Source organism: Hippocampus bargibanti, linkage group LG19, assembly GCF_051943395.1.
Source record: "Hippocampus bargibanti isolate YZ-2025 linkage group LG19, ASM5194339v1, whole genome shotgun sequence".
Taxonomy (NCBI): Eukaryota; Metazoa; Chordata; class Actinopteri; order Syngnathiformes; family Syngnathidae; genus Hippocampus; species Hippocampus bargibanti.
The window spans coordinates 9,834,430-9,857,998 of record NC_142752.1 but is presented as its reverse complement, the minus strand read 5'-3'; the positions used below and the strand labels follow the sequence as shown (position 1 = coordinate 9,857,998).

At 40.3% G+C, this 23,569-nt stretch overlaps 3 protein-coding genes across 3 annotated transcripts in view; 2 read left to right on the top strand and 1 right to left on the bottom strand.

Moving 5' to 3' along the window:
* Window positions 1-38: 38 nt before the first annotated feature.
* On the bottom strand, window positions 39-10,600 carry ints7 (integrator complex subunit 7). The gene is made up of 20 exons (XM_089021481.1): window positions 10,417-10,600; window positions 10,138-10,267; window positions 9,880-10,026; window positions 9,519-9,656; window positions 9,218-9,264; window positions 8,888-9,087; window positions 8,688-8,810; window positions 8,448-8,565; window positions 8,211-8,339; window positions 8,019-8,116; window positions 6,833-7,072; window positions 5,114-5,251; window positions 4,670-4,876; window positions 4,236-4,430; window positions 2,346-2,449; window positions 2,063-2,131; window positions 1,578-1,710; window positions 1,404-1,502; window positions 677-865; window positions 39-396 (listed from the first exon to the last, which is right to left on the bottom strand). Exons 1-20 carry the CDS (start codon window positions 10,508-10,510, stop codon window positions 115-117), a joined length of 2,880 nt encoding a protein of 959 aa, XP_088877607.1. The 5' UTR covers window positions 10,511-10,600; the 3' UTR covers window positions 39-114.
* A 457-nt stretch (window positions 10,601-11,057) lies between these two features.
* dtl (denticleless E3 ubiquitin protein ligase adapter) lies at window positions 11,058-17,234 on the top strand. Its single transcript, XM_089022331.1, has 15 exons — window positions 11,058-11,261; window positions 11,729-11,866; window positions 11,946-12,038; window positions 12,110-12,171; window positions 12,274-12,394; window positions 13,223-13,288; window positions 13,368-13,483; window positions 13,561-13,634; window positions 13,725-13,831; window positions 13,918-14,022; window positions 14,343-14,455; window positions 14,551-14,640; window positions 14,737-14,860; window positions 14,951-15,573; window positions 16,302-17,234. The coding sequence occupies exons 1-15, from the start codon at window positions 11,210-11,212 to the stop codon at window positions 16,383-16,385; spliced, it is 1,968 nt and encodes a 655-aa protein (XP_088878457.1). The 5' UTR covers window positions 11,058-11,209; the 3' UTR covers window positions 16,386-17,234.
* Window positions 17,235-17,374: 140 nt separating this feature from the next.
* ppp2r5a (protein phosphatase 2, regulatory subunit B', alpha isoform) overlaps window positions 17,375-23,569 on the top strand; it is a 38,486-nt gene continuing 32,291 nt past the window's right edge. The window contains exons 1-2 of the mRNA XM_089022333.1: window positions 17,375-17,529; window positions 18,280-18,466. Of these exons, the coding sequence (XP_088878459.1) occupies window positions 17,506-17,529; window positions 18,280-18,466 (211 nt within the window). The 5' untranslated portion in view covers window positions 17,375-17,505. The remainder of the gene's footprint in view (window positions 17,530-18,279; window positions 18,467-23,569) is intronic.

Here is a 23,569-nt window from a genome sequence, read left to right as displayed (position 1 = left end):
TATTGTCCTTGAGGGAAAGAAAATCCAAAGGATCGTCACAAATTAAATCTAGTCTTTTAATCACTGGAACAAATATGTACACAGACAAGTGAGTTACGGTAACTAAGAAATTAACTAAAACCGACTATATGCACTCCTCTGGGGAGCAGGCTGGGCTGCGCTTTGTTGCATTTGGTGGCGGAGCTGCTGGGAGTATGGATCCTCCATGGACTTTACCGACAGTGTGGTCTTAGGCCCTGTCTTCCACTCTATGCCGCTCTCGTCCACCACAGAAGCCTCCACAGTGACAGCGTGAGTGCCCAGGATGGAAAAATTGAGCAGGAACTGGGTGCTGAAATAGTCATTGTGGGGTTCCACCCGTTGCTCGATTTCATTGGTTGTACTCTCCAGAGGTATCTGAAAGGTATCAAATGAATCCAATCCATTGAGACACTTGAAAATTTTCCAAAAGAAAAAGACTGTAAATTGGTAGAAGAACTGTAAGAAGTTTGTCGACGATACCTATTTTAAAATATCATTTGCATCACAATAAATATATTTTATATTGTGCGAGAGCATCTTTTGCATTCTTTCTTTCATATCATCAAGTACAAAACACAGAAGCAGGGAGAAAAAAAATCTGCATGATATTCCAAATATAAATTGCAACACCTGGATACAGGGACAACATAAATACCTTGTAGTCTGCTCCTGGACCCTTACTCTGGAGAGTGGATGTAACATTGAGGCACACTGACTGGATCTTCCTGAAGAGACCAGGGCTGGAACCGTGTTGAACCACTCCTTCTACTTTGAGAGTCAGCTGCTGGTTGTTCTGCACCGGGATTGGCTCGTTTGGTGTTCGTGGGGATGGAGAGAGGGCAAGCTGGAGAAATAAGCCAGGGCACGGACGGGTCAGCCATTCTGACGTTCAAAACGGAACACTGAAAAGCACACCTGACCGACACCTATTATCAACAAGTTCCTCAAAAGAAATTTGAATGATCCAGAAACATTTGACTCGTTTCATTGGCTCAATTCATGTGTGAATTTGATATAAAAGCTTTAGATTATACACATATTTTAATGTTTTTTAACTAATTTTGATAATTATCTACACTGTTAACAAAACCATTAAATGTACAATTCCTAGAAATAACACCACACCCGAAAAACAAACATAAGATTCATCACATATAGAAATTAGTAAATGGCCCGTGAAAAAATATTTTCCTGTGTTTAATGAATCTGAGTAACACTGTTGGGGTCATTATTAACAGAATGTGTTCGTATAGCGAATTGCTCTAACAAACACGACTACTTAATTGACATGCACTTTTAGAATATATTTGACGATATTAGGGCTCAGTCTGTTGTTAACTAGTGCTTGCATGGTCTCATGGGGGGGAAAAAAATCAATTTACCTTGATGCTGGTCGACTGAAGCTTTTGGAAGAAGTACCTCTGGAAAGACAGAGGGACCTTCAGCAGTGCTATGATGGCATCACAAAGACAACCTGTGTGCTGCAAAAAAAGACATGAGTTAAATGTGAACATTATATATACACTGTTCTGTATTTGTATATATTTATTTCTTACCAGGTATGACACAGGTGGATGCTTCTTATTTAGGGTCTCTACTTCCTCAAGCACGTGGGTAAAGACAGACATCATCCGTCGCTCATATTCACTCTCCGACTGAACTGAGCCAAGGGGGCCGTACTCCTGGTAACTACACGAGACACACAATAAAACAAAGCGATCAGTTCTTGGCTAATTTTATTCAGCGTTGTAATGTATTGATGCAACGCTCAACACAGAAACAACACAGCGCAAACTCATTAGCATGCATTTATATAATACATTTGACATTTCACGGATGAGTCTCCGACAATCCATCACACGGAGATGGCTAATCTTGTCAAATGTCAGGGCAGTGGAGGTCAGGAAAAAAAAAGAAACTAAAATATGTTTAACTAAACAGCAGTTGGTAATGTGCCACTATGGAATCCACAGCAAATTCTATGAAAAATGTATGAGTACTGAATATTGTAGCATAAATCAGTCTAGCAGCCAGCGCTTACCTGACAGCCTGCGGCTCCAATATTAGAGTCTCGATCACGTGAGAGACCAGCAGACAGCTTTGTTGTTGTCTAACCCGGCAGTTAAGAAAGGGAAAAAACATTCAAGCAGAGAACACATCAGTCAATGTATGGAGATAGATGTGAAAAAGGGATGCAGTGCAATTTGATCTTGCAACTTGTGATACAAAATGTGCTCAATTTAAATATTGTTCAAGGGTGACAGTACTGGTAACAATACCAAAACAGAGCAGAGAACAAATCAGTGCTATGTTTAATAGGATACAACTCCACATTTCGGAGGGTGGCGTAGTCAGCATCAAACGATGACTGGTGTAACTCTGCATAGCGGGCAGCAAGACTTTTGAACTCATCCATGCATACTTTCATCTGAAATGAGGATCAAAAAAATTGTACATGTACATTTTAATATTAAAGTAACACTTGATTCTCATATTTTTTTTATTTTAGTATTTAACCATCCATTTTCTATATGTTTATACAGTCATACCTCAGCTCAGAACTTAATTGGTTCCCAGAAAGTGTGTGTAACGTAAAATGTTTGTCTTCCAAATATTTATTTTCCATAAGAAACCATTAAAATGAGAATAATCCGTTCACAAGTCTCCAAAAAAAATAAATTTCAACAAAATTATCCTCACAACTACACAAAATATACCTTAATTTATGTATAATAATTGTGCTATTGGACTGTAATTAATGAAATAAACTGTCATTTCATTTACATTTGTGATGGTCGTTGATACCTCTTGATGATATCCGAGTGAAGTTGCCATATTTTCTCGGTGATAATACCCTCACTCACAGTGTCCCTGCTAGCTGATTTCCGTTAATCCAAATTAAAAGATGTTTTTCAACCGCTTCTATTGCCTGAGACCATTGCTTAGACAACACAGAAATACCCTTACCCACACACGCGCCCTTAAAGGGCAACCGATGTCACTTTTTTGTTTTTTAACTGACACCAGAAAAACGTTTTATAGCATGTAAAATACCCAAAACACACAGTATGATATTTTTATTCAAATTCAAAACACCAATAAAAATGACTTAAAGTGTCCAAAATCTGCAAAAAATGAGCTGGGAATTGGGCATTTTCAGAAAGTCCCGCCCCTAGTTCGTGACGTCACGGCAAGACGTCTTGCATTGCTGGAGAATCCAAACAATGGCTTCAGATTCGGAGAATATGCTTTCTTGTTACACATCCAGTTATGAATATGATTCAAATAGTTCTGAAGAGGAAAGCATACATGTTTGCAATCGATTAAAGAAATATATGTGCCATTTTGAGGCAACATTGGGGGACAATCTCTCACCCAAAAAAAAAAAGAGGCACAAAATGGCGACCTCAGTGGCCACCTCCGCTTCCACAGGCTGATAAATTCCTTATATGGAGCTTGCATGCCCTCTTCTGGCCTTCTGGCGGCTTTTGGGTGCAACACGAGGTCCCCAGACCAAACAAGTAGAGTCTTAAAACGTAAAATACATGTATAGCTATATGCGGTGGAATCTTTGTAAAATACGCTCAGTAGAAGTAATTTGAAATGATTTTACAAATTGTGGACACAACTTGTCCGGGGCGTCGGTTGCCCTTTAATAGCTTCCTTGTTCTTAAGGATGGTAGCAATGGTCAACTTAGCGTAATGGTATTGGTCACACAAACGCACACCTGGTTCGTGTTTTCGATGATCTCCTTCTTCTTCTCGACCGTAATTTTCTTTTGTGTCCTCTTTGGCTTAAAACTAGCCGGTGGTGGGGTCTTTTTCGGTCCCATAATAGCAAAAGTACTCCACTCGATAACAAACCACGTCCACACTCAAAGAAAGGAGTTGACGAAAACTGTTCCGCCAGCCACCGTGGCGCTGTTCGACTGTGGTTTGGTGTTCATCCGCCAAAAACTAGTCCGCCAGCCACCGTGGCGCTGTGTGGTTTGGTTCGTCCGCCGAAAATTAGTTCGTCAGCCAAGACTATATACTTGCGAATTTAATCTTCGTGAGGCGAAAAGTTCGTGAGCTTAAGCCTTTGTAAACTGGGGTATCACTGTAATTTAATTAATTGACTTGGGATAGCAGAAATAAAGAAAATATGGATGATTGGCGGGAAATACTGCCCAAAACACAGCTTTGTTCTCTAGAAATGAATAAATGTATTTTACCTGCAGAGAGATGCGACCGCAGCTTTGCAGGTCATTGCCCGTGCTCAGCGCAAGGGAGGTGGCGACGGCCGGTGGGGGGCTTGTCTTGAGGCTGTTGCAGGTGCAAATCAGCTGGGACAATGCTTGCAGGTTGTCGATGCGTAGCTTAATGAACTCACACTGGAATGTAAGTGGATTTAGAGGAGTGCTGGCCGCCTGCGGGGGGAAGATTTATCACATAACTTTACATTAACGCCGCAGTCGCAAATGCCTCAAGATGAACTGACAAGATACAGGCAGGTATTATGCACATTAATCCGCTAACAGGCTGCGTGGGATCTCATCTAAAGCCAAAACTATCAAGAGGATCATCAGCTCGGAGCATCTGTCACTTGTGGTGTGGAGTTAGTCAAATAAATATTTAATGGCAGCCAGATGCCCGGCAGTTAACTGACTGTGAGGGAGGCAATCCCCTTTTGGTAGGAGCGCAGGGCCTCGGCAATGGCGCTCATGGCTCCGCTGTAGTTTCCCTCCTCCATGTGTGTCAAGCACTGCTCGGCCTGGGAGAACTCCTTGAGGCTGTTGAGCCAGAAGTAGAAGTGCTCTGAAGCCACGCGGGTTCGTAGACTCTGATACAGCTCGCTGGAAAACTCGTGGCACCCCTGCAGATTCAGGAGAACACTTTCACGCAACTACGCAGAACTCTACGTAGCAATAAAAAGTTCAACATGGACAGCATACCCATAGTGGTGACTACAATACCATTTACAGGCACACATATAATTTCAATTCTATTTTATTTTATTACAGTAATTATGCAGCGCATAATCAGAACGGAACCATTTTCTGGAACTGTGTTATGATTTGATGAATATGTGATCTGTAAAGTCTATGCTTACCATTCGGGACGCCTGCCGTGCGATGCGGTATACGGTCCAACCATTGGCGACATTTTCAAGTTGCTGTTTGATGACGGTCTTTACTTCTGCTGACAGTGATGACTGGCTGGCAACAAAAATCACAGTGGCCAGAGACACCTGAGTGAGATCACAGAAGACGGAAAGAAAAATAAGAGCTGGAAGATCAACAGTGAAGCTTTAAACCACAACCGACGTCTCCGGACGTGTTGTGTCCATAATTTGTAAAATCACTTCTACTCAGCGTATTTTACAAAGATTCCACCACATATAGCTATATTTTACGTTTTAAGACTCGCACTGAATATTCAGGAAGTCTTGTTTTCAAGTTGATGACGATGCCTGACCTGACGTCACGTCTAGAACGCCCCTGACGGAGAAAGCGACACACAACGCATTTTGGGTACTTTGGTCTGAAAACTTCGTGTTGATCCTTGTTGATGGCGAAATTAGAAGGAAAACACATAAATAATGTGATGGTGAATCGTTGTGTTATTTTTATAGGTGTTTTTCATGTGACTAAAAATATCAGCCTGCGTGTTTTGGGTATTTTAGATGCGCTAAAACGTTTTTCTGATGTCAGTTAGGAAGCAAAAAAAAAATGTTGAGTGAGTGAACCTCTTGTGATTTTGTGGAACCTGACAAAGATCTAGTTGGTGAAAGGCTATTCGCAGCAGAGCGTTGGTTCGTGTCATCAAATGAAAAATACAGCGAGACCTCGGCTTACGAACACTTGAGCTAACATACTTTTCGCCTTACGAACATTACATTCGTGAAAATATAATCTTGGCATACGAACTAGTTTTCGGGAAACACACAGAGCGCCACAATGGCTGGCGGACTAGTTTTCAGCGGAAAAACACCAAACCACACGGCCAAACAGCGCCACGGCAGCTGGCGGACTAGTTTTCCACACCCACTTTCTTTGAGTGCACTCAGTGCAGATGTGGTTTGTTATCAAGTGTCGTACTTTTGCTTTTTTGGGACCGAAAAAGACCCCACTACAGGCAACTGTTAAACTGAAGAGGACACAAAAGAAAATTACGGTCGAGCAGAAGAAGGAGATCATCGAGAAACACGAACGAGGTGTGCGTTTGTGTGACTTTGCGTCTCACTACCAATATGCTAAGTTGACCATTGCTACATGTGGCTAAGGGTGTTTCTGTGTTGTCTAAGCAACAGTCACAGGCAATAAAAGAAGTTAAAAAACCTCTGTTGATTTGGATTAACGAAAAGCAGCTAGCAGCGGACAGTGTGTGAAGGTATTCACTCGGATATCATCAAGAGGCAACTACATCAACGACCATCACAAAGGTAAATTAAACGACTTTATTATATAGTACAGTTTATTTCTTTCATTACAATACAATACAATACCACATTTATTATACATAAAATAAGGTATATTTTGTGTAGTTTTAAGGCTTATTTAGTCAAAAATTATGTTTTATGCGGACCTGGAAACAGATTATTCTCATTTTTAATGGTTTCCTATGGGAAATTAATGTTTGGAAGACACACTTTTTGCCTTGCACACACTTTCTGGGAACCAATTAAGTTTGTAAACTGAGGTATTATACTAATAATACTAATAATAATAATAATAATAATAATAATAATAATAATAATAATAATAATAATAATAATATCACTGTACTTTGAAATGTTACACGGTATGTGGGATGGGTGCACTTTGCTCACCAGAAGTTCTTGCTGTTTGTTGGTGGACGATTGACTAGCTACACGGTAGAGGTCTACCAGATCCCCTAGCATGCTGTCTCCCAACACCGGAAGATGGGTTGCGATGGCTGACAAAGTGTGGCACATGAGCACGCGAGAGGAGTCACAGGACAAGTGGAGCTGACCAAGCAGGAATTCCACAGCAGACTGGCTGAGGTGAGGTCGGCTCTTCAGCAGCTTGACTAGCGAGGTGAGAGTGGTCTAACATTGGAAAATTGGAAGAAAACCAAAAAAAGGAGATGAGAATTCAATCAGGCATTAGATGACTGAATTAATTGTAATTAGGATGAAGCGGATTATGTTACATATTAACTCATCCAATGCCAGACATGTGCAAAAATGTGTCCACTGCAGGTCAGGGTTTTTGTCATTCTCACTCAAGTTCCAGGACCGACAGAGTATTGAGTTTTAGGACGACAAAACAATCAATAAAACGTTAGAAACCTTAGACTCTCTTCTTTCATCAGAAAAAAATAGTTAATTCCTAAATTAATTGGGTCTGGAGTTATATGAGCTTGAAATGAGGGTAACTGTCCAAAATACAATGAAATACATACATATTGGTTTATATAGCACTTTAACAACTGAAGCTGGAACAAAGCGCTAACATGGAAAAAAGAGAATGATGCCCCCTTGTGGAAAGGAAAAAAAACATTGCCAGAGGTCATGGCCGGCGCTTTATCGGCAACCAAGGATGAAAAAAACGTAATCGAACAAATTTGGGTTTTGTTTTTTTATGTCATATTTTCATTTCCTGAATAAATTTGTGAATGGCAGTGAATGAGTTATGTAAGAACTACTGAACCTAAAACTTAGTGAAACTACAGTAAAGTCTCGCTATATCAATATTCTCGGGAGTCGGAAAAAATATCGATATAACCGGACTATGGATATATCCGATCCTGCGGCATGTAAATTTTCTCCTTGCGTTCATAGAAATAGTATCATAATAAGCAGATATCGATATAACGAGACTTTACTGTATTTTTAATTTGAGTGCATACTAAACAAACAAGGGCCTCAATGATAGCCAAAAATATTTTTGTACGGTTCTAAGTAAGAATAAAGTACATTGAAATGCCTAAATAAAAAGAGCAAGTCTGTAGTGTAAATCTCTTCATTTGTATTGAATGATCAAGTGGTTTACTTTAAGTGTTGCCTGGGCACTGGGACTGCCGTCTTGACTGCAAAGCATCAGCAGGGACTCCAGCCCTAAAACTGTATCCTGCTCCAGATGGACAATATCTAAGGACATACAATCATAGACAAATATCAGGCTGTGCACTTCTAACATGAAAAGTGGCCAAAAAAAATAAACATCTGCGGACATTTAACATACCTTTTTCTGGACAGGAAGTGACAATATTGCAGAGCACAATGACCCCATGAGCAGCAACAGCCAGGTTGCTGTGGTAACAGCAGTCCAGGGCTAAGTTCACAAGGTCATTGATCGGAGGGGGACCGGACACTGAAGAAAATGTTTTGAATGAAAATAATTCAATTAACGTTTTAAAGCATATGAGAAGGCGGTGCAAATACAATATTTAATTAAACATCTTAACAGGATGTCGCTTACCTGTTGAATGACTAAAATACTGCTTGATTGCAATTGTTTCTGAGAGGGTGGACAGCACAGCTAACATTCCTAGCTTCAAACTAACATAAGGACTGCTGAGTGCACATTCACACAATGTCTGCAAGCGAAAATGCAAATCAATCAGGCTTATCATAATTTGTTGGGGGAAAAAAAAAGCATTATTTCAAAATACCACACTGCTCATAACAAAATGAAGACACTTGTCCACAGCTGAAGTACCTGTGCGTTTTCCCTGATCCAAAGATGTGGGGCCTTCTTCGCTAGAAGCTTGAGATCATTAATTGCCAGCCTCTTGACAGCTTCGCGTGGGTCATCTTTAAGGTATTGAAGAAGGAGCTGCAACTACAGAATCAAAATAGAATAGTGTTAAAATGCTATGCATTGTAAAAAATGATTTGATTTATCCAAAAGCGAACAACCTGCTTGGGTATGTCAATCAAGGAGGAGGCTGCGAGCTGGGTGAAGGTGTGCAGGGTGACAATGACCATAGGTGTGGAGGGGTAAGAAGTGACCAGGTTTTGTAAAAGTTCTCGGCTGCTGGACGCCAAACTGGCATCATGGTGCATGTGCTGCAGCATGGGGATCAACTTAAGTTTCAGGTCCACAGGGGTCTCCAAACCTGTTTAGACAAAGGAACGGGAGTTGTTAAACAAGAGTGTCACGAAATCTGCAGTTTGTTACTTTTTGTGGAAAGAAAATTATTGGAAGTCGTGTTAGCGACCTTAACAAGAATTCTTTACAAGTCTTACCTTGAATCATCTCACTGACTTTGTTGCAAATGCCAGCTGCAAAGACTCTGAAAACAGTAAAGAGCAGCAAAGTAAGAAAATTGAATTGCGTATTCAGATAAATCTTTTTTACTAAAAGTAATTGCAGTGGAAAGTCCAAAATTTCACAAAATAGTTGGACAATCAGAATAGCTGCCTCTAAAAACCCTTCAGCAAATGTTGTGAGCTTTACTATAGATGCAATGAACATTGAAATGATTAACAACACAATTGTAAACCGACAACTTGGAGCAATTATGTTTACTGTACATTATATCCTTACTTAGATTGTGCAGAAAAGCTGGCTGCAGCAAATATTGCAGCTTCCACCTCTACATTGTCATGTGAGTCAAGACTCTGGCGAATACTGTGGTGGGCATTCTTCCTTTCTGGGATGATGGAAGCCAAACTGCCGAGCATCCTGATGAGAAGTGAAAAACAGGGTTGTAGGCTGTTATTGTTATACTCTATGTCAGTTCAGATGCAATGAAACCTGCCAAAAGTCAGACTCAGCGATTACTCTTTTGTTTATTTTTATAACTTTCACAACAATTACAGCTGGAACGTGGTGCATAAAACATAGAAGACAAGAACTGAAAAGAATTCAATGTTATTTTAGAATCAACATTTCCTATATAAATTACCTCAGAGTAATGGCTCGGGCCACCGGGTCATTACTATGGATGACTGAAAACACCCTTTTGACAAATTCGTCCACATTGAGGATTTTTTCCAGATGTTTTTCACTCTGTTGGGTAACTTTTAGTACACAAAGTCGAAGAAAGTTGTTCCTAAAATCAGAAAAAATAACTTGTTTTTAGTGTGGGCTCAGTTTATGCTATTTCTTGACTACAATTCACAATGAGTTACAGAAATTTTGACAACCATTTGAGCACACTCACCCAAGTCTAAATATATCTGCAAGTTTCAGAAATGCTGAGTTAATCAGGATGGGAAATGGATACTTGAGGAAGAGCTTTGGGAAGAGCACCACGGCTTCACACTGCTCTCCAGGTTTTCCTGATCGCAGCCCTGGAATAAAAGCACATTACTTACAAGACATACCAATGCCCTACACCCAAAACAGCATCATACGGAAGACATAATAACCTGTATAATTTGCTACAGTCAAAAAGAACTGGAGGCTAAGTTAACTCGTTAGCATGCTAGCAAGTTGGCACCTTTGTCAAGCTCCAAGAGTGCAGAATTGGCGTCAAGTTCTTGCTCGCCATAGCAAGCCTCCGACAGGAATGATCGTGCGGTTGAAAGAGACATTCTTTGTTATTTTCCGGTCTAATATTAAACATGTGAAGGAACAAACATGAGCATATTTATTTCCCGTTTATTATCAAATCGGATGTTGCGCGTCTACATCCGTTTTGTCACAGCACACACAAAATTGAAGACATGTGTAGGTAACTGGCGGGTTTTATTTAATTTTTTTTTTTTTACCTGGTATTATTTGGTTCAAAAACATATTAAACATACTTAAACGTATTTTCATATCATTTGTAATATAAACATACAAATATAGTTTGCTTACCTAGATGTTTTTTTTCTGATTCAAGCTTAATTTTAAAGTACACGTGTTACAGGAAAAAAGAAAAAATCCCCTTAAAGATATGCTATTTCACTTGTCAACAAATCGTTTCATAATTTCCAATTAATAAAATTTCGAAGTTTTAAATGATATGCAGTATTTTAATTTTAAAGAGAGATGTCGCAGAGAAAGCGGAACCGGAAAATACACAACTCCGGAAATTACAGTCTCGTCCAATTGTGAAGGTGAATGCTGCCCTAGCGCGAAATTCAGTCACGACATTCAGACGACAGTTTCGCGGGAAAGAAATTCGACACTAACCAAGGCATCTTGACACCACCTCATAAACCCAAGAGCTTACCAACATTGCAGGCTAACAAATACATCCATATATATTTTATAATAATCAGAGAGGCTCCCACGGAACCACAGGGATGCTTTTTCGTTCAATTGTTGACAATCGTCTCGGCAGACAACGGCAGAATGGTAAGACAAAATGTGCGTTTTTGAAAAGAACGAGTGGTTCTGTTTCGGAGAGGTTGTAATAAACTTGTTTGAATGTGTGTGAGATATATAATAGCTGTTTAAAACACGCAAATTCTAGGTTGTTTTGTTATCCGCTATTTGGTTCGATTTTGGACGTCAGTTCAAACGAACAAAAATCTGTTTTGACCTGCTGCATTGGGGTCTAATCGAGCAGATCTCCATCTGAATGAGCTATTATCAACTTAAAATCGGTGATATACTTGTCTGTTAAAGCTGTGAGAAAACAGTTTTCAACTGTACATAAATATCTTTTTATTGGGTGCGTGCCACACTGCAGGTAATTGATCTGTAACAAATGAGTTGCAAAGGTCATTTGCAGTTTCAGCACCCATTGTCAGTAGTAGTTGTCAATTTGCCAGGGAAAATAACACATTTCAAACGATATTACCATGTGTCAATCTGTCCAGCGTTCCCAGCATATCCCTGGACCAAATACCCTCTGAGTTCCCTTCTGGAAGGCTACCAGTGTGTTCGTTCTGATGAACACATCTCATATGGCAACCTTGGTGATTCCGTGCCCCCTTTTGGATTATCCTTCTCCTCTGGTAGAGTCATTGATACTTATAATCAGATGACCCTATGTGTGTTCACATACATTTGACGCCAGGGTGTATGTTTCCACAGCAAAGGATATTCAGGATGTTCTTGCTGTGGCAAATGAAGAAGGCATTGTAAGGATTTACAACACAGAGGGGAGAGGAAACCAACTTCTAAAAGGTGCTCCATCACACCTTTTGTACACTCTCCTATCATTTTGGAATCAAAGCTAACTCTGAGTTATTTTCCAGAATGGTTGGCTCATGAGAATGCCGTCTTTGACATAGCATGGGTACCTGGAGAGTCGCAGTTGGTATGATATAGTCCATACTAACCCCGTATTACATGTAAAAAACACTGAACACAAAATTTGTTTGTTTATCTCTCTTTTTTTATTGTCATGTATCCATTTTAGGTGACTGCAGCAGGTGACCAAATGGCCCGGTTGTGGGATGTGAAATCAGGCGAGCTGTTAGGCAGCTTCAAGGGCCACCTCTGCAGCCTCAAATCTGTTGCATTCACTTCAGATGACAAAGGTACATGTTTTTCCTTTTGAAAAACAAGATGGAACGCTACTACCAATGGTCAACATGGGGGAAAATATATGACTTGACTATCCATGTGAGACAATCTCTTTTCGTCAATGGATGCTACAGCTGCGTGTTTGCTTTCAACATTTAGCTTGTAGTCGACGTGCACATTCCACCATGATGTCCCTGATCCACTGGTGAAGAGACGCTTTGATCCTCTCCTCTTTCATCTGCAACTGCTTTATGTAACAAAGAGGGTACAGAAAGTGCTTAAGAATGAATGTATCTCTGTGTCTTTGTGTTGTTATGTTATGTAGTTTTTTTTTTTTGTTCTTTTGACTTCAAGACGGCACCGCGAGAGTGGCTGCCTTTCCAGCAGCTCCTGTGTTTTGCTTTTCTACTTTCATTTCTTTCATAACTTTGCTGCTGTGAAATGTAAATTTCTCCACTGCGAGACTAATAAAGGCAAATCCAATCCAATCCATGCGACACAATGAGTGAGTGGTTGGCAAAGCCAATCCACAGTTTTGAGGTTGGGGGTTTGAATCCAGGCTCCAGACCACCGGTGTGGAATTTGCATTTCCTCCTATATTCCAAACACATGTTTTTCAGTTAATTAAAGACTAAATGGTCCCTAGGTTGAATTTGACTGTGAATGCTTGTTAATCTATATTTTCCATGCGATTGGCTATTGACCAAATCAGGGTTTTACCCCCTCCCCCAGCCCTGGGGGGGCTTCATCCCCACCTGTAAGTTCCCACAGAAATGTAAGGATAGAAAACTTTGCGACTACAAATCATATCATCTTACATTGACATTGATGTCTTCCCACAGCTGTGTTTTGCACTGGTGCAAGAGATGGAAATATTTTGGTGTGGGATACCAGATGCAGCAAAAAAGGTACAGTTTGCATTTTTCTTTCATCATACTTGTGAAAAAATGACATATTACACTGCTTCAACATTTGGATTCTTCATAGATGGTTTCTACAAACCAGTGAAACAAATCCAGGGTGCTCATAAAAAAGCTGAGACAAACCCCACATCGAAACCAAAGAAGAGACGACTTAACACGCGTGGAATTGGCCCCGGTGTGGTGAGTTCCCTCAACAAAGCTTCACTCAAGCGCATGCAGGCTTGCGTCGCGAAAATTGACAATCTGATGTTTTGCAGGACACGCTGCAGAGTGTAACTGTAGTTTTATTTCAAGATCAGCACACGCTCATCTCCTCGGGGGCAGTTGATGGGTGAGACGCACCCCTTCGGTTGCTTACATTATGTTTAACATTGCTCAATGATTTTCTGTTTAATCATATTGATCAAATTAATTATCAAAGATTCATTAAGATGTGGGACTTAAGGAAAAACTACACCACGCACCATCATGAACCTGTAGCCCTGCAGACGTATCCATATCCCGGTTCTTCTATGCGCGCGCGTCTTGGTGAGTTTTCCATTTTTGACATTGGCTCACTAGAACTTCTGTTCAAATAACAACCAAACCGATACATTATTCTGCTTGCATTCCAGGATATTCTGGTCTCGTCCTGGACTCCACACGAGCCAATGTCATGTGCAACTGCACCGATGACAACATTTACATGTTCAATGTCAGTGGAATAAAAACGACACCGGGTAAACCAACAGCTCTGCTTTTTATGTTTCTAGATCAACAAAATTAGAATCATTATTATTATTTTTCAAACAGTATTCATCACGAGGTGATGCTTGAAACAAAAATGAATACTTGTAATACGTCAGTGAAATTTGGACATAAGAGGCTTTATTTCAGTCTTATCACAGTCGCGATGTCGACAGGTTGGTTTGCAAGACCGACATCTTGTGAAATTCAATTACAACACATCCACCATTTGAAAAAAATACCCTGAAAGTCAACGCTGAAGTTGCAAAATAATTTTTGGCACACGATTCCAGTGTGTGTTTTTTTCCCACAGAGGCAGTGTTCAGTGGCCACCAAAATTCATCTTTTTACATTAAGTCCACCATTTGCCCAAATAACCAATTCTTGGCCAGTGGTTCAAGTGATAACCACGCATACATCTGGAAGGTACATCTTTACAATGTGAAAAAAATGTACCTTTTTTTTCTTCTTGGCTTTAATTCTAAATGATCAGAATACCTCTACACATTTTTCCATTTCAGATTTCGGATCCTATGCACCCTCCCGTGACTCTTCAAGGTCACAGTGAGGAAGTGACATCTGTTGCATGGTGTCCAACAGACTTCACAAAGGTGACTAGATGGTGTTCAATGATGCTTTGTGCACCGCACTACCGTGCATAATTTTGATTTCCTTTGCATTTATTTTTTTGTTAATTCTCATGGCAGCTCGCTTCGTGCTCTGATGACTACACCGTACGTATCTGGCGCCTTCATCGTGAAATGGACGGAGCGATGACCTCCGTGGGAGAGGCCAATCTCGTTGGATGGGCACGTCCGAAGAGTCCACACAGTAAGAAGCATTTTTGTAAAGAGCTGCTAAATTCCTATCTAGACATATTAACAGCATGGAAATGTTTACATCTTTACATTGTGTTTTCAGAACTTTCAAAGCGCCGTGAGGCAACCCCTGCTCAAGACCAAAGGACTGAGAGCATTGCAGGGTCTGCCTCTCCACGCCTCGCTACCTGTTCTCCCAGTGTGGCCGCCTTACCGCTATTCTCCTCCAGTACATCACCTGTCCCTTCACAGCAAGGCACACCTGGTAGTTATCAGAAAACACCATGTTCCATCAAATCATGGCTCTCCCCGAGACAAGGATCTCCAAGCCAGAAGAGCCCTCTGCTCAGTTCGTGTTCTCATAGTTCAGTGGATTCCACTTCTCCTATGGCACCGCGAGCCAAACGCAGGCTGGAGACGGCCAACGGATTCTCTGATCAATGTGAGGGCCCAAAGCTACGCGACTGTGTCTCACAACTCGACCCCGTTGCCAAAAGCAGCGGGGCCCAGTCTCGTATTTCCAACACAACTCAAGATGACCCGCCAAAGACTGACAATCACGTTGAGGAAGGCCGAGCATCATCAAAACAGATTGGCAAAGAGAACTACTGCCCTGGGGTGACAGACTGGCTGTCAGTAATTAGCCAAAATATGAGAGAAAGCCCGCGTATCCCACGAAGACCCACTGCTGCAAAGAAACAAACAGGCAAGATGCCAGCTTCAACGGTAAGCACAATGTTGATTTTTTTTTTAATATATTTTTAAAATTGCTTCTTTTCAAACTCTTCCCTCAGGATCATTAATGCATCTTTAAAGGGAACCAGTTAAATTCCATAAACGAACATCAGAACTGGAAAGGACACATGCATTCTGAGCAATTCATTACCAAATACTAGCTTCCTTTCTCAAAGTGTATTTATCTGCCTTATTTTCAACGTACAATTGTTTTGAATACATACTAGCATCGTTTGATATTTGTCATTGGGTTTTGTATCAAAAATTTGGTTAAAGAGTCACAAGGAATGTATTAAAATACACGTGATTGCTCTTTGCTATTCCTGGATGCTTGCAATTACGACAGTAAAACCCCACAAAGTTGCACTGAGTAAATTACAGGCATTTGTCCAAACAAGATGATATTATGTCGAGGTTTTGTATAGAAAAGTCCAAACCAATTAATGACTTAGAAACTGCACACTCGAAGAACATAGTAGTTTAATTTGGACTTCGGAAGACATATGAGAAACATTTATTTTGGTTCTTTCCTGCTGTTAACGCCGGTCATGATGATTCAGGCATTCTGAATATGTTGTTCGTCGAGAAAATCACGCTCAGCTCTCTTACGACTTCATCAAGAGTCCATTGTTAGGAAGTGAATAGAAAATTTGCAGACCATGATGATGTAACTGTAATGAAAATTGCCATCTGATCTATTCTCTTATCCACTTTTTCAGGCTTTGAGCTTGCCGCAGAACATGAAAAAAATCTCCTCCTATTTCATGCGGAGACCCACAGAGGGATCCACCAGCAGCTTTTAGTTTCTGTTTGTGGTACCCTGTTAACAGTGTCATAGGTTATTGTTATGGGAGCCAACAAACTGCTTCAAACTGTGTAATTGATCACTGAGGATTTTCCCTTGACGTAACATTTGCTTTTTCACCGTTTTTGATGCTTTGCGGCCACTGCTAGAGAAGTTTGAAGTGGATTTTTTTATCGGACTACAGTATTGGTAATTCTTTTACTCGGAACGTGCTATGTTGAGGAAATGCGTTTGACAGAACTTACTGAATTCTATCCGATTGTTGATGCAAAAATTGTTAGATATTTGCTGTCTGGATAAATTGAAATGGCCCGTGAACCATCAAAGGTAAAACTAATTCTTTGCATTTCTTAGAAAAATCGTTGAAGCATGTCAGCTCCTATCTGTTATTTTTTTTTTTGTTCTAGATGTAATGCTGGAGTATTGCACCTCGAACAAAAAAATGTTAATATGTACAAAATAGCAAGTGGTTGTTTTATGGTTTGCTTATGATGCACGGTTGAGCGGGGAGATTTTCTATTAAAATGAAAATATTTTGAAAACTATATGATGTTTTTCATTTTTCAACACAATAACTGGTTACTAGTGACAGGAATGTCTGATGATTTTTCATTGTTCATTATCTAACATGGACGTCATGGTGTCAGTAGATCATTTAATTTTATTTCCCAAAATGATTCATTTAGTTATGCTTCATAATAATTGCAGTCTCTACATTAGGGAGGGGGGCATGCTCATTTTTTGTGAAATAATAGAATTGATCTTGAATGTAATTGAACTGAAATATATTTTAAAAGTATCCAATTTTCGTGTTTCTCTGCAAATTTCAAAAAACTGCACCTGTACAGTGCTGTATTTGTTTTCACGTGTCACGTGTTCGTGCCTGCTCGTTACCCTCTTCTATTGGTTAAAAAGTTTCCTGATTGGAACACTCTCTTCCCTGATTGGTTTCTGGACACGTCAATCAAAAGACGGGAATGCAGTCTACCGAACTGTACTGTAGGTCGAAACAACGACGTAGCAGTGGCGCTGTGGTTGTTTATGGCTGCACACTCGCTGCAGACGTTCGGAATTTTGAAATATAGAAAAAAAATGTTCGAAATAGCGGGAGGTGCCGCATGGGAATGACAGTCGTCGTTTCGGTAGGGACGTAACTAACACCTTGTGACACGCCTGGACATACGGCTAACTTTTAGGTGTTTAAGGCGTCGTGAGAATTTGAACTTCATCGACCGCAAATGAAAATACTAAGCAGTGGTAAAGGGATCTTTGGACACTGATATATATATTTTTTTGTGTTTGTGCCCACGCGGCTGTACATGGACCTAATACTTTTTTCTCCCTCGAATCGTGATGATGGAGGAATATGTATTTCTACCGTGACCGTCTTAAATCAGCTATGCTAACAAGCTAGTAATGCTAGGTACGTGTTAGCTACCATCGCGCAGTACAGTACAGTAGTTAGACGCGTACATTTACATCTCACTACAACTTTAGTCGCGGTATTGCCATTCGTTTTTTTTTTTTCGGAAAACGGATCGACATTTTATAAGCATTTAAAAAAAACGTCGTTGACAGGAAGTCCACGGCCATTTTCCCCTACAAACAAGTGACTTGTTGGTTGTACCAGGAGGCTATGTCGAGTTGTAGTTTGGCTATTTTTTTATTGCCCGCTGAAGATTGTTGCCCAAAAACAACAAGCCGCACATAAGATGCAGCGTCCTCAACTGAGCAAAGTCGGATCACGCTGAGTAACGTCCCCGGTTTGTGTCAGGAGGCGAGCGTCAAGTTGCGCAGGTTGCTCCACATTTTTGTGCGGATGCGAACGCTCGGGGAGGGTGGAAGGAAACATACCGAGGAGAAGACCTTGTTTTTACGAATCTGACTGACAGGGAGCGCGACAGCGGATCTTCCTCGACTGCTGCATCAAAATGTCGGCCATCTCTGCAGCCGAAAAAGTGGACGGATTTACGAGAAAGTCGGTGAGGAAGGCCCAGAAACAGAGAAAATCTCCCAGTTCGTCTCAGTACAGGACTCAGATCGCCCCGGTGGAGCTTTCTTCGCTGCCTCAGCTCAAAGGTGAGAGGAAGATGATGATGTCGATCTGGTGGGTGATTGAAATAGGCCGTCACTGCGACAGGTTACGCACACTCACTGACATCCATCCTCTACCTTATTCAACCAATTGTGTGTGATACAGAAATGTTTAACTTTGAAGTAAGTTTTCACATATATAGGTTGACAAGCATTCTAGAAGAAGACAATGTCCACCTGTTGCTTTGGATTCATCAGTTCAAATTGTGCAACACAGTTCTTCCTAACCTTTCTTGAGCCAAGGCAAATATTTTACATTCAAAATATCTCAAGGCACACCTTCTCACAATGTCATTAGGGTTTGGTTAGTTTTTCCGTCTGCAATGAAGTGAAAGGTGCACAGAATGTTTTTATTCCTGTTTGCTACTTTTTCCTTTATATCGGTAGGCAAATGCATTTATTGTGAGTGAATAAATGTACATCTCAGGTTGATAAAATGGTGTGATGGATGATTCATTATATCCCACGGCATATCTAATGATCTCTTTCTAATAGGCATAGATTTTCAAAATCAAAGGTCAAAAGCGCTGCCTTGAGATATGCTGTTTTGCCATTATACTGATTAAAAATGCCCTTAATCCACTTCACTCTCCCCAATAACAAAATGCTGTGTATTATAATGAGGAAAAAAATAAAAGTATTTAATAATGTACATGATAAAAATATACAGTCGTAATCACTGAATAGAATAAAAACACACGGCATGGATTGAACGGTCATTGTCATGCTCTTTCTGTGGTGAGCGCCTTGGCCACCTAGGAGCAGTATAAGACAGGCAGATGAATATTGCAGTTCATTGAGACTTCTCAATTTGTCTCAGTTCATTAGCACAGCACTTGTACGGCAGTTGTTCTTGGCAGAGGATAAAAATAAATCACACAGTACAGTTATTGTATTTACGCGTTCTGCTACTCGGTCTATAATCGGTCCACTGCTTAGTGAGATAGAACCACATGGATATTAAAATTGTGCTTGTGAAGTGAAAGACGAAACTGGATGCTTCTTTTGACTATGCAAACTAGAGTTGTCTTTTTTTCATGTTTACTTTAACAGTTAACTAATTTGAGCGATGTCAGCAAATGACTGCAAACTTCAATTCTGAGGCCGATTTGTTTTCTGAGTTTGGTCATGTGAAGTTTGCAAACTGAAAGACACAATTGGGCCATTACATGAGCAACTTGCGAGGTCTTTATCACTCGTGAGCTCGTGGCAAAATGGCCGCCGTCTTAGATTGATCAAAACAGATGAATTTTGCTGCTTCATTATTATTTATTCAAACAATATTCATTGAACGACTATGTTTAGAATACTGAAGCACAAAGGTCATATTGTAAACAATGACCTACTCGTTCATCCGATATTATTGCAGCCTCTCACATTTATGAACAAAATATCATATGCAAGCAATTTTTAATGAATATTTCCTGAGCTCTTCCTCTTACTGTTGAGAATAAATAGCATATTCCATAAAAACTAAAAGGTCTTTATTGATTGTTTCCACTACAGTAATATGTTGACTTGCAGCGACAAGGACATTTATTTTGACGGATTTGGGTCATGAATGACGGACTTCGAAGAGGCTTCAGCTTTCTCGCTCTCACGGTTGGGGTGCGTAGAGCTTCTGAGGTGTGATAGACACCAAAAAGATGAGTCACTTTGAGATCATCATCGTTGCTGTGGCAACCAGAAACCTTGAGAGCAGACGAGGAAAAGAGTTTACACCAAAATACATCCCTTTCGGTTTAGGTTAATATCTGTTGCTCGACTGGCTTACATTTCAAAATGTGATTTGCCACTACTGTACTGGTATGATCGGGTGATTCAATGTTTTGGATGCATAACTATACTTATTTACTAAATCCTTTGTATGTACATGACAAGCAAAAACACAGTTAGTCAATTGATTGGCAAGCGGGGGATGAACTATTCTTTTTCCGTCGTGTCTGCCAGTTGATGAGCATTCAATAAACAATGTCACGTCAACGGACAACAAGCCAGCAAGTTTTAATGTATTATAGTGAAAGTCATAATGATGACTCTTTCTTAGGCTCGATTGTGCCCTCCAACATTTTTTGAAAAGAACGACTTCCTTACCTGTGTCGGTGCAAGATATGTTGTGGGAAGATGTAAATTGATGCATTTGTGTGAGCTTGCCTGCCTCTCACACTCCCACAGCTGCTCTGAATAAACGATTGGATTGAGCTGATTATTTCGCGCATGTATTTACTACCACAAAGACTAAAATAGATGCGAGAAAGCTGCGCCGGCTCACAAAGACAGCCATAAGTCTCGCCTCCTCCTTCCCAAAGTTGTTCTGGTTAAAATTCAAGGATGTATCAAAGCATTCTTATGAACTCATTCACTACCAGTCGTGCAAAAATGTGTCCACTCCAGTGCCAGGGTTTTTGTCATTGTCACTCAAGACCCACACAATATTGAGTTTTACGACTACATAAACATTCAAGACAGCGTTAGAAACCTTAGACTCACTTCTTTCTTTTATCAGAAAATAAATAGTTAATTCCTAAATGATATGGGTCTGGAGTGAAATGAGCTTGAAATGAGGGCGGCTGTCCAAAATACAAAGCAATACATACATATTGGTTTATATAGCGCTTGAACAACAGCTGAAGCTGGAACAATCGAAAAAAGGGGAAATACGCGGCCCCATTGTGGAAAATAAAAAAGATTGCCAAAACAAAACTGGAACAAATTCGGGAATCGCCATATTTTCAATTCCCTCATAAATTCGTGAATGAGATAACAGGCATGGTCCACATCTGGGTTGCACCTATTCAGAAAAACCGCCATAGACCAGCAATTTGTGTAGTTTCTTCACCTGATGATGCAGCATCAGAGACTGTTCCAGCACCAGCATCTTTTCTGTCTAGACATTAAAGGACGGCCGACGCCTTCGGACAAGTTGTGTCCATAATTTGTAAAATAACTTCACATGACTTCTACTGAGCGTATTTTACAAAGATTCCACGGCATATAGCTATAGTTTACATTTGAAGAATCGCGCTGAATATTCAGGAAGTCTTGTTTTTGAGTTGGTGACGATGCCTGCCGTCATGTCTGGAACGCCCCTGACCGAGAAAGCGACACACAATGCATTTTGGGTACTTTGTTTGGTCCGAAAACTTCGTGTTGATCTGTGTTGATGGCGAAGTTAGAAGGAAAACACATAAACAACGCGATGGTGAATCGTTGTGTGTTGCACCAAAATTACGATTTGATACTAGCTGACACAAATTCCCTGCAGACAAATCAGCCCATTTTCAACAGAGCTCGGGCGCCATCTTGTGCATTTTCTGGGATGCTACAGTGTAGTCCAGACGCCTCAAAATGAGACGGAAGGACTTCTTTATTCAATTGCAAACATTTATGCTTTCCTCTTCAGAACTATTTGAATCATATTCATAACTGGATGAGTAACAAAAAGCATCTCCTCCGAATCTGAAGCCATTGTTTTGATTCTCGAGCAAGACAAGACGTATTGGCGCGACGTCACGAACAAGGGGGTGGGACATTCTGAAACTGAAACTTTTTTAAGTCATTTTTATTGGTGTTTTTCATTTAACTAAAAATATCAGCCTGCGTGTTTTGGGTATTTTTGATGCTATAAAACGTTTTTCTGATGTCAGTAAACAAAAAATGGTGTCGGTTGTCCTTTAAAGCTTTTTGCGACATTAGCATTCTTTCACACCCGTACCATCTTCTTCAATTATTTTGCACCTTTGGTCACTGTAATTCATCTGCATTCCATAGTAAGGTTGAATTTGCTCCAGGTACATATTCTTTGTGTGAACTCATCACAAAGGAATCCTACGTGCACGATTTGTAATGATCACAATGTTGTTTTTCTCCACTCCTAATCAGGGGTAACAGACATTTAGGCTTGACTTGTTCACTGTTTAGCTCCATTAGCCTCATAAAATGTGGCTTTTGAGCTGTACTTAAATGTCAAGGACCAGGCACACCGCTTCCCATGGGCGCCAGGTCAGAAGTACTTGGTTTCCATCTTCCTAGAGCAGGGGTGTCAAAGTCATTTTTTGCCGCAGGTCACATTGTAGTTATGGTTTCCTCTCGAGGGCCGTTATGAATTTGGGGAACCCATTAGAATGTTTAAATCCCTTCAAATATTACATATAGAGCACACAGCAAATTAATGAATAACTCGTTTTCAAATCTGAAGTCAAGAATAATGACTTATTGTGGTTGACATCCAAAAATATGAAATTTTGGGTCACATTTTAGCAATCATCATGGAATTTAACAAATTTGACTTGCTTTCACGGGCCGAAAAAAATGATGTGGCGGGCCGGATTTGGCCCGCGGGCATTGACTTTGACACCTGTGTCCTAGAGGCTCCCTGAAAATGAAAAACAAACGTGGGCATCTTGAAAAGGAATGGTGTCAATTTGCCCTCATGAGAAGCGTTCAGATTACGTGAAGCCAGATCACGATGTGTTAAGCTCAATCTGTTAAGACTGTTAGAGGAATGTGCTTGAGGCTGAGCCTGCCCGTTAGCTCCTTTTTGATTATACTGCACGGAGAAATTGCACACGGAAAAAAATGGCTAAGTGATTTTGAATGAATACTTGTTGTGATTCATTAAATGACTTTATACTGGTCTTAATATACACGATGGAAATTACAATGATACCTCAGTTTATGAACTTAATTGGTTCCCAGAAAGTGTGTGTAAGGTGAAAAGTGATTCTTCCAAACATTAATTTCCCATAGGTAACCATTAAAAATGAGAATAATCCGTTTCCAGGTCCCCATAAAACATAAATTTCTACCAAATAAGCCTTAAAACTACACAAAAGCTTTAAATTACGTCAAAACCTCTCATTTGACGACAATGAGGTTAAAATCTTAGCGAAAGAACATAGATGGTTTGAAAGGGGAGTAAAAGAAGCGATTTTCATCAAACAACTAAATCCTTCATTAAACCGGTTTGGCGGGGTGAGGTTCAATTTGGATCGTTCATACAATAGCCTGCTTAGGCAACATAGGATTCGTAATACTGATGAGGTGATACCGGTCGAAGTGGGGCAATCAAGCCAGTCGTTAGTCAGA